This window comes from Perca flavescens, chromosome 22 (genome assembly GCF_004354835.1).
Source record: "Perca flavescens isolate YP-PL-M2 chromosome 22, PFLA_1.0, whole genome shotgun sequence".
Classification (NCBI taxonomy): Eukaryota; Metazoa; Chordata; class Actinopteri; order Perciformes; family Percidae; genus Perca; species Perca flavescens.
In genome coordinates this window covers 25,498,121-25,508,120 of record NC_041352.1, presented here as the reverse complement: position 1 = coordinate 25,508,120, position 10,000 = coordinate 25,498,121, and the positions used below count along the sequence as shown (strand labels likewise).

General features: G+C 43.6%; 1 protein-coding gene across 1 annotated transcript in view; it reads left to right on the top strand.

Annotated features, from left to right (window-relative positions):
• The window catches only part of LOC114549626 (sodium channel protein type 4 subunit alpha B), a 345,707-nt gene that overhangs the window by 191,604 nt on the left and 144,103 nt on the right, over window positions 1–10,000 (top strand). The window contains exons 11-13 of the mRNA XM_028570008.1: window positions 1,637–1,834; window positions 3,979–4,161; window positions 6,790–7,047. Coding sequence (XP_028425809.1) covers window positions 1,637–1,834; window positions 3,979–4,161; window positions 6,790–7,047 — 639 coding nt within the window. The remainder of the gene's footprint in view (window positions 1–1,636; window positions 1,835–3,978; window positions 4,162–6,789; window positions 7,048–10,000) is intronic.

The following is a 10,000-nucleotide window of genomic DNA, read 5'->3' as shown; positions in this document are numbered from 1 at the left end:
GAACCTCTACCACCAGGTAACCTTTACTAGACTACTGGGAGAACCTCTACCACCAGGTAACCTTTACTAGACTCCTGGGAGAACCTCTACCACTAGGTAACCTTTACTAGACTCCTGGGAGAACCTCTACCACTAGGTAACCTTTACTAGACTCCTGGGAGAACCTCTACCACTAGGTAACCTTTACTAGACTCCTGGGAGAACCTCTACCACCAGGTAACCTTTACTAGACTCCTGGGAGAACCTCTACCACCAGGTAACCTTTACTAGACTCCTGGGAGAACCTCTACCACTAGGTAACCTTTACTAGACTCCTGGGAGAACCTCTACCACCAGGTAACCTTTACTAGACTACTGGGAGAACCTCTACCACAGGTAACCTTTACTAGACTACTGGGAGAACCTCTACCACCAGGTAACCTTTACTAGACTACTGGGAGAACCTCTACCACCAGGTAACCTTTACTAGACTACTGGGAGAACCTCTACCACCAGGTAACCTTTACTAGACTACTGGGAGAACCTCTACCACCAGGTAACCTTTACTAGACTACTGGGAGAACCTCTACCACCAGGTAACCTTTACTAGACTCCTGGGAGAACCTCTACCACTAGGTAACCTTTACTAGACTCCTGGGAGAACCTCTACCACTAGGTAACCTTTACTAGGACTACTGGGAGAAACTCTACCACCAGGTAACCTTTACTAGTATCCTGGGAGAACCTCTAACACTAGGTAACCTTTACTAGACTCCTGGGAGAACCTCTACCCCTAGGTAACCTTTACTAAACTCCTGGGAGAACCTCTACCACTAGGTAACCTTTACTAAACTCCTGGGAGAACCTCTACCACTAGGTAACCTTTACTAGACTACTGGGAGAACCTCTACCACCAGGTAACCTTTACTAGACTACTGGGAGAACCTCTACCACTAGGTAACCTTTACTAAACTCCTGGGAGAACCTCTACCACTAGGTAACCTTTACTAGACTACTGGGAGAACCTCTACCACCAGGTAACCTTTACTAGACTACTGGGAGAACCTCTACCACTAGGTAACCTTTACTAGACTCCTGGGAGAACCTCTACCACCAGGTAACCTTTACTAGACTCCTGGGAGAGGTCACCTTTTACAACGTTGCAGGTGAAGTTTCAGCGGTCTGAACCGGCCCGGCTGAGCTCGACGCAAACCTCATGAAGCTCATTGAGAGAACACCAAGGGTTTGCAGAGTTATCAAAAAAAGCAAAGGGTGACTACTTTGAGGAATCTAAAATATAAGACATGTTTTCAGTTATTTCACACTTTTTTGTTAAGTACATAATTCCATATGTGTTCATTCATAGTTTTGATGCCTTCAGTGAGAATCTACAATGTAAATAGTCATGAAAATAAAAAGGAAACACATTGAATGAGAAGGTGTGTCCAAACTTTTGGCCTGTACTGTATGTTTAAATTGCACATTGTCCCTTATAAATAAAATTGAAATCAAACATTTTGTTAAATATCTCCTGTACCCCCTGCAGTCCTCCAAAGTACCCCTAGGGGGACACGTACCCCCATTTGAGAACCACAGTTTGGAGAGTTTGTGGTGACTAACGTGCACCATTGGGTTGTGTTTGATTCCCCCTTTGCAGACGCTGCGTTCGGCCGGTAAGACCTACATGGTGTTCTTCGTGGTGGTGATCTTCCTGGGCTCCTTCTACCTGGTCAACCTCATCCTGGCCGTGGTGGCCATGGCGTACGAGGAGCAGAACCAGGCCACCATCGCCGAGGCCTGCCAGAAAGAGCGGGAGTTCCAGGTGGCCATGGAGCGGCTGAAGAAGGAGCAGCAGGTAAACTACAGAGCTGACTCGAGTCATGGCTCCTTCGGGAGCGGCCTCGAGTTTACACTTCATGTCGATCTCTTTAAGAGAGTAGCAGGGCTGGCGTGTGTGTGTGTGTGTGTGTGTGTGTGTGTGTGTGTGTGTGTGTGTGTGTGTGTGTGTGTTGTGTGTGTGTGTGTGCGCGCCTGCAGAGTGTGTGTGTGTCTGCGGATTGTATGCAGGGCTTGACTTGCCATCTGGCATACCGGGCATTTTCCCGGTGGGCCGACGCACTTTTGGGCCGAATCGCCGATATAAATCATAGACAGTATATAATGGACCAATAGACCCCGTTGCTCTGGACGGAGACCAGTGAAGGCTATTAGAAGCACTTTTCCGGTGATGGCCAGCTTTACTGCGCAGCCTCCAACTGAGAGAATGTGACGTGAGCAACGTGTCTGAAAGTGTGAAGTCTTCTGGTAGCTGTGCCGAGAGAAATCTCAATCATTCCCAATCTTACAGATACGGAGAGTGTAGGTATATGTAAGGAGATAACATAGACACAGGCTAATTATTGCTAACTAACATGCCAGTTAACATTAGTAATTAAACCTAAACAGCTCATGTAAGTCGAAACTGCCTGTGAGCTTCTCCTGTACTATACGGTAATTCCTCTACTATGCGACAGTAGGTCACTTGGTTATGACCCAATCGTTAGCTTATATTTACAAAAGCGTCTTCTACGGAGCCATAACGTGAGCTACAAGGTAATGGAGCCTTTTAAACATTGTCGTGTTTCTTTGGAACTAAACAACAGACAAATATAGTCTTCAAACATTTCTGATGTAAAGTTATTCGCAGTCAAGTGACGTAAATAAAAAATGGCGGTCAGTGGAATGCTAACAGGAGGTGATGGCCAGTTAGCAACAAAATGGCGCCATGATGGCTCGAGTTCTGAAGCGAAGCTTACCCCCTTGATATAAATAGGCCTTTTTTAATTTTTTTGGCCGGGCCGGCCCCTAAAGAATTCCCAGCGGCCCATTGGTTCATTTTCTTTATTGGCACTGGCCTGACCCAATCAAATCCAGGGACCCCCTTTCCGCACTCCGGGCCGCAAATTTACGAATCCCACCATGGCCACGCCTCCCGGCCCTGCGACACGAGCTGTAATAGTTATGCTGGAAGTTTAGCATCCACCGTTAAAATGGACACACGACCACTAAAGTGCAAGAGAGGTGCAGAGAAATTACAGGAGAAAAAGATTAAGAATCTACAGGCGGAGTCCTCAAAAACTTCGGACATGTTTGGGGCTGTAGTAGCTGCTTCGACATCAGCATTACCTGAAGCCGAGGAGAGAGAAGAGAGAAACCGCTTCATGACAGGGAAGAAGCCGCGAGGAGGAGGCGAGTGACCATGACAGGGCCACGGGAGCGAGTGAGGAAAAGATAGTAGGCTAGAGGACGATGTGGTAAGGAGTAGGACTCTCAGGAAGGGAGGGAGGCTGTGTGTGTGTGTGTGTGTGTGTGTGTGTGTGTGTGTGTGTGTGTGTGTGTGTGTGTGTGTGTGTGTGTGTGTGTGTGTGTGTGTGTGTGTGTGTGTGTGTGTGTTGTGTGTGTGTGTGTGTGTGTGTGTTTGTGGAGTGCGTGTGTGTCTCTGCCCGAGGAGAGTGTGTGTGTGTCCGTGTGTGTGTCTGTGGAGTGTGTGTGTGTTTTCCTGCGGTGTGTGTGTGTGTGTGTGTGTGTGTGTGTGTGTGTGTGTGTGTGTGTGTGTCTCTGTGGAGTATGTGTTTGTGTGTGTGTCTCTGTGTGTGTGTGTGTGTGTGTGTGTGTGTGTGTGTGTGTGTGTGTGTGTGTGCGGAGTGTGTGTGTGTCTGTGCCCGAGGTGTGTGTGTGTGTGTGTGTGTGTGTGTGTGTGTGTGTGTGTGTGTGTGTGTGCGCATGTGTTTGTGTGTCTTTTTTTCCGTGTTTTTTGTACATTTTTACAGCATTTTTATAGGTTTTTATTCGGGGCATTTGAGATTTATGAGCATGTATCATTCATATACATTTCTAACAAAAGTGTTTTTAATTCGGTTTTTCTAATTACTTTTTTGATAATGTTTCATTTGACACACACACACACACACACACACACACACACACACACACACACACTCTCTGTATGTCTTCCACCAGGTTGCCGTTCAGAAACTTCCCGACTCGGACTCGATGATGTCACCAGAGCTCTCCCCCTTCGGCCTGCCATTGGACGGCATGGAGGAGCGCAGGCGGAGCCAGGCGCTGGTGGGCGTGACCGACGTGGAGGCCAACCTATCGGAGGAGAAGCTGCTGCAGGTGGACATGACGGACGGGGCAAAGGTACGGGGGAGAAACCCAAGGGTGGGGTAAGCTTCCCTTCAGAACTCGAACCTCATATGGCGCCATTTTGATGCTACAACAATCATCCCATTGACTCCCATTCATTTTATCGTCACTTTGACAGAGAATAACTTTACATCTGAAGCGTTTAAAGACTCTATTTGTCCGATGTTTAATTCTAAAGAAACACGACAATGTATAAAAGGCTCCATTACCTTGTAGCTCACGTTATGGCTCCGTAGCAGACGCTTTTATAAAAATAGGCTAACGATTGGGTCATAACCACGAGACTTACTGTCACACAGTAGAGGAATTACCGTACAGTACAGGAGAAGCTCACAGGCAGTTTGGACTTCCATTATCTGTTTAGGTTTAATTACTAATGTTAACTAGCATGTTAGTGGTCAGTAATTAGCCTGTGTCTATGTTATCTCCTTACATATACCTACACTCCTCGTCTCTGTAAGATTGGGAATGATTGAGATTTCTCTCGGCACAGCTACCAGAAGACTTCACACTTTCAGACACGTTGCTCACGTCACATCTACGTCTTGAAGCTCAGTTGGAGGCTGCTCAGTAACACTCAGCCAGCACCGTGAAAGAGACTTCTGATATCCTCCACTGGACTCCTCCGTCCAGAGACGTGGGGTCTGGTTGTCCATTCTTATATATTTAATGTCTATGGAGAAACCTGGCTCTAGGTTAAGATCATGGTTACAAAAGATGGGGAAAGAGACCGGGCATCCAGTTGTTGTCAGAGTAGAGCTGTGGTGTAATCGGTAGCGATGCTGCGTTGCTGTGTGGAAAGGAATCCGCCGACACTGTTTCTTGATTATAAAGGTTTATTTACATCGAAGAAATCAGCATCAATTGACAAGCCCTGCAGAGCTCGGAGAGGACCTGTTTTCCCAATTCTCCAGTGGTCCTCTGACTTTCTTTGTTTGAACATGGTATATATTCTATAATGTGTGTAACCTAGATGGGGGAGGAAACAATACTTTGACCAATGGCTATCATCCTTTTGTAACCAAGCCAACAAGGGCATCCCTAATTCTTTCCAGATGTTTCCAGAGAAGTGTCCAGCGAATGTATGCTAAAGTTCACACGAGTTTCTTTGTTACCAAAGACAAAGTTTATAAAAGGTCTGTTATAAGTCCAGGTACTACAGAGCAAAGAAAAGAAAGCGCCCAAAGTCCAGGTGCTCTAAATCAGGCTGCATCAGCTGATATCCCATACCCAATTACAGAGAGTTAGTGGCTGCGTGAGCGTGGCGCCTGCGTGGCGTTTTTCTACGTCTTTACACACCAGAAACTCGTGCACATATTTGTTTGCACATATTTCAATATATATTTATCAGTCTCTCCAGAAAAATGTGATTATGCAATCGCATAATTCAATGCATGATCAGCCAAAGTCTGCATATTTATGGGACTTGCATGATTTCATAATCTCCACATTTTTGTTGCAAAAAAGTCACATAATATATCTTACCAGGAAGTTGAACATTTTTGTATTTTCTTCACACAAGAGCAGCCATTTTCCCCTGTTGCCATGAGAACGTTATGAAGTGACGTTATGAAGTGACGTGAACATCATCAAAAAGCAGGGTGTTGGGGGGGGGGGAGAAATCACTTTTTTTTCTCTTTTTCATTTTTGCAAGTTCCCGCAATTTCATCGCATAAATTTGCTTAACTATCATATAGCATATTCCATCGCATTTTTTAAGAAAACGTGCCGCACAATCGAGGATTTTTGCCGTCAACAATCACAGAAAAACTCAGCTTTTTTCTGGAAGGACTGATATATAAAAGAACTTTGATAGAAGTATATATATATACAGTACAGGCCAAAAGTTTGGACACACCTTCTCATTCAATGCGTTTCCTTTTTATTTTCATGACTATTTACATTGTAGATTCTCACTGAAGGCATCAAAACTATGAATGAACACATATGGAATTATGTACTTAACAAAAAAGTGTGAAATAACTGAAAACATGTCTTATATTTTAGATTCTTCAAAGTAGCCACCCTTTGCTTATTTATTAATAAGGGAAAAAATTCCACTTATTAACCCTGACAAAGCACACCTGTGAAGGTAAAACCATTTCAGGTGACTACCTCATGAAGCTCATTGAGAGAACACCAAGGGTTTGCAGAGTTATCAAAAAAAAAAGCAAAGGGGGCTACTTTGAAGAATCTAAAATATAAGACATGTTTTCAGTTATTTCACACTTTTTGTTAAGTACATAATTCCATATGTGTTCATTCATAGTTTTGATGCCTTCAGTGAGAATCTACAATGTAAATAGTCATGAAAATAAAGAAACACATTGAATGAAGGTGTGTGTGTGTGTGTGTGTGTGTGTGTGTGTGTGTGTGTGTGTGTGTGTGTGTGTGTGTGTGTGTGTGTGTGTGTGTGTGTGTGTGTGTGTGTGTGTGTGTGTGTGTGTGTGTGTGTGTGTGTGTGTGTGTGTGTGTGTGTGTGTGTGTGTGTGTGTTCCGAGGCCCTTTTTTGACCCACTCGGGGAGACTGATCACCCCGTCTGGTCGGTGTGTTTGTGCCTCTACGTTCCTTTTTGTTTAGTTTAATATTTTATTTGTACTCCTCTCTACGTCCTGCTGCAGCCGCTGCACCCTCTCCTCGCTCGCTCCTTCTCCACGAGGACTCGGCGAAGCAGCCAGGTCTCCTCCATCTTCAACTTCCGCCTGCGGAGCCGCGGCTCGGAGGGCGAGATGGCCGACGACGAGTACAGCGTGCCGGGGGACGTGGTGGAGGGCGCGGGCGGCCGCACCTACAGCGGCGGGACCTTCAGCGGCGTCCTGCCCCACCCGTGGCCCAAACGGAGGCCCAGCACCTACAGCACGGCCAGCAGGAGCTCCCAGGTGACAGACCGGGACCAGGGTTTGTTAAAACTAGGGTTGGGCATCGGCTCAAATTCGAGCCATTTTCAAAAAGTTTCTATACGAGAAATTTGGGTTATCTTTCAAACAAATTGTCCCAAAAAAATAACGTGGATGGTTCCGTACAACACTCTCAACAAGTTAAATACAGTGGGGGAAATAAGTATTTGACCCCTTGCTGATTTTGCAGGTTTGCCCACTTACAAAGAATGCAAAAATCTACAATTTTAATCATATGTACATTCTAACAGTGAAAGACAGAATCCCAAAGAAAATTCCAGAAAATCACATCATATGAATTTATTAAAATTGATAACCATCTGATGAGGAAAAACAAGTATTTGACCCCCTGGACAAACAGCATGTTAATATTTTGTAGAAAAGCCATTATTGGCCAGCACAGATGTCAAACGGTTTTTATAGTTGGTGACAAGGTTTGTGCACATTTCGGCAGGGATGTTGGCCCACTCCTCCCTGCAGACAGCCTCCAAATCATTCAGGTTCCGAGGTTGTCGCCTGGCAACTCGAATTTTAAGCTCCCTCCAAAGATTTTCAATCGGATTCAGGTCTGGAGACTGGCTAGGCCACTCCAGAACCTTGATGTGCTTCTTCTTCAGCCACTCTTTTGTTGCTTTGGCCGTGTGCTTAGGGTCGTTGTCTTGCTGAAACACCCATCCTCGACCCATCTTCAGCTCTCTCACTGAGGGAAGGAGATGTCGGTCCAGAATTCCACGATACATGGCCCGTCCATCCTCCCCTCAATACGATGGAGTTGTCCCGTCCCCTTGGCTGAAAAGCACCCCCAAAGCATGATGTTGCCACCACCATGCTTGACGGTGGGGATGGTGTTCTTTGGGTTGTACTCGGTGTTCTTTGCCCTCCAAACACGACGAGTTGAGTTGAGGCCAAAAAGTTCTATTTTGGTCTCATCTGACCACATCACCTTCTTCCAGGCCTCTTCTGAGTCGTCCAGGTGGTGAATGGCGAACTTCATGCGGGCCTGTACATGTTTCTTCTTGAGCAGGGGGACCTTGCGTGCGCTGCAGGATTTCAATCCATGACGGCGTAGTGTGTTACCAACCGTTTCTTTTGTAACTGTGGTCCCAGCTGCCTTCAGTTGATTCATCAGTTCCCCCCTTGTGGTTTTGGGATGATTCCTCACCGTTCGCATGATCAGGGACACCCCACGAGGCAAGATCTTGTATGGAGGCCCAGACCGAGGGAGGTTGGCGGTTGTGTGGTGCTTCTTCCATTTCCTGATAACTGCACCGACAGTTGATCTTTTCTCTCCAAGTTGCTTTCCGATTCTCTTGTAGCCCATCCCAGCCTTGTGCAGATCAACAATCTTGTCCCTGATGTCCGTGAGAAAGCTCTTTGGTCTTGCCCATGGTGGTGATGTTGGATGCTGGTTGTTTGGGTGTTCACAGGTGTCTTTTATACAGGTAACGAGGTGAGGCAGGTATATTTGATGTAGATAATTGGTTCGGATTGGGGCTGTGTCTTAAAGAAAGACTAACTGGCTTGTAGGAGCCAGAATACTTGCTGTTTGTCCAGGGGGTCAAATACTTGTTTTTCCTCATCAGATGGTTATCAATTTTAATAAATTCATATGATGTGATTTTCTGGAATTTTCTTTGGGATTCTGTCTTTCACTGTTAGAATGTACATATGATTAAAATTGTAGATTTTTGCATTCTTTGTAAGTGGGCAAACCTGCAAAATCAGCAAGGGGTCAAATACTTATTTCCCCCACTGTAAATGATCAGGTCACTACTTTCATTGAATTTGGGTGTTTTAGTCCATTGTATAACATTTGAAGAAAGAATTATTGATTAAAAAATCTGAAAAAATTGACAAAAATGTCAAAAAAGTGACCAATGTCAAAAAAGTGACACAAATGTTAAAAAAAACTTAAAATATTTGGGGGAAAAAATCCCACAAACTTCAAAAGGCTCAGAAAAAGTCGACAAGCGTTGAAAAAAGTGACAAAAACACATCGGGGAAAGCCAGAAAAGTTTCTATACGAGAAAAGTTTCTATACAAGAAATTTGGGTTTTCTTTCAAACAAATTGTCCCAAAAAAATAAAGTGGATGGTTCAAAGTTAAATAAATGATCAGGTCACTACTTTCATTGAATTTGGGTCAATTTTATAGCATTTGAAGAAAAAACTATTGATAAAACATATGAAAAAAGTGACAAAAATGTTAAAAAAGTGACGCAGTTGTTTGAAAAAATGTCAAAAAGTGACAAATATGTTAAAGAAAAGTGACACAAATGTTAAAAAGTGTTGAAAAAGTGACAAAAATTGTCTTTATTCTAAATTATTCTCTAATCAACTTTTTTTTTGTCAATTTTATAGCATTTGAAGAAAAAACAATTGAACAAAAAAACTTTGAAAAAGTGACAAAAATATCAAAAAAAATATTTTAAATGTCAAAAAAAGTAAGAAATGTTAAAAAACAACTTAAAACATTTGGGGGGAAAAATCCTACAAACTTCAAAAGGCTCAGAAAAAGTCGACAAACGTGGATGGTTCCGTACAACGCTCTCAAGTTAAATAAATGATCAGGTCAGGTGTGTTTTAGTCAATTTATAGCATTTGAAGAAAAAACTATTGATAAAACACATGAAAAAAGTGACAAAAATGTCAAAAAAATGACACAGTTGTTTAAAAAAATGTAAAAAAGTGACAAATATGTTAAAAAAAAGTGACACAAATGTTAAAAAAAAATTTCGAAAAAGTAAAAACGTTAAAACGCTGGTTATCCGGGTTTTTTTCTGAATTTTTCATCCGAGCCCCAACATCAGACATTGGGAAATTTCTTTTTTTTTTATTTTGGTTTTGGAAATGAGTATTGGGAAAACAAGTCATTTTTTGTAGAGATGCACCGATTACAACTTTCTAGGCCGATTCCCTGATTCTTATTGAGCTAG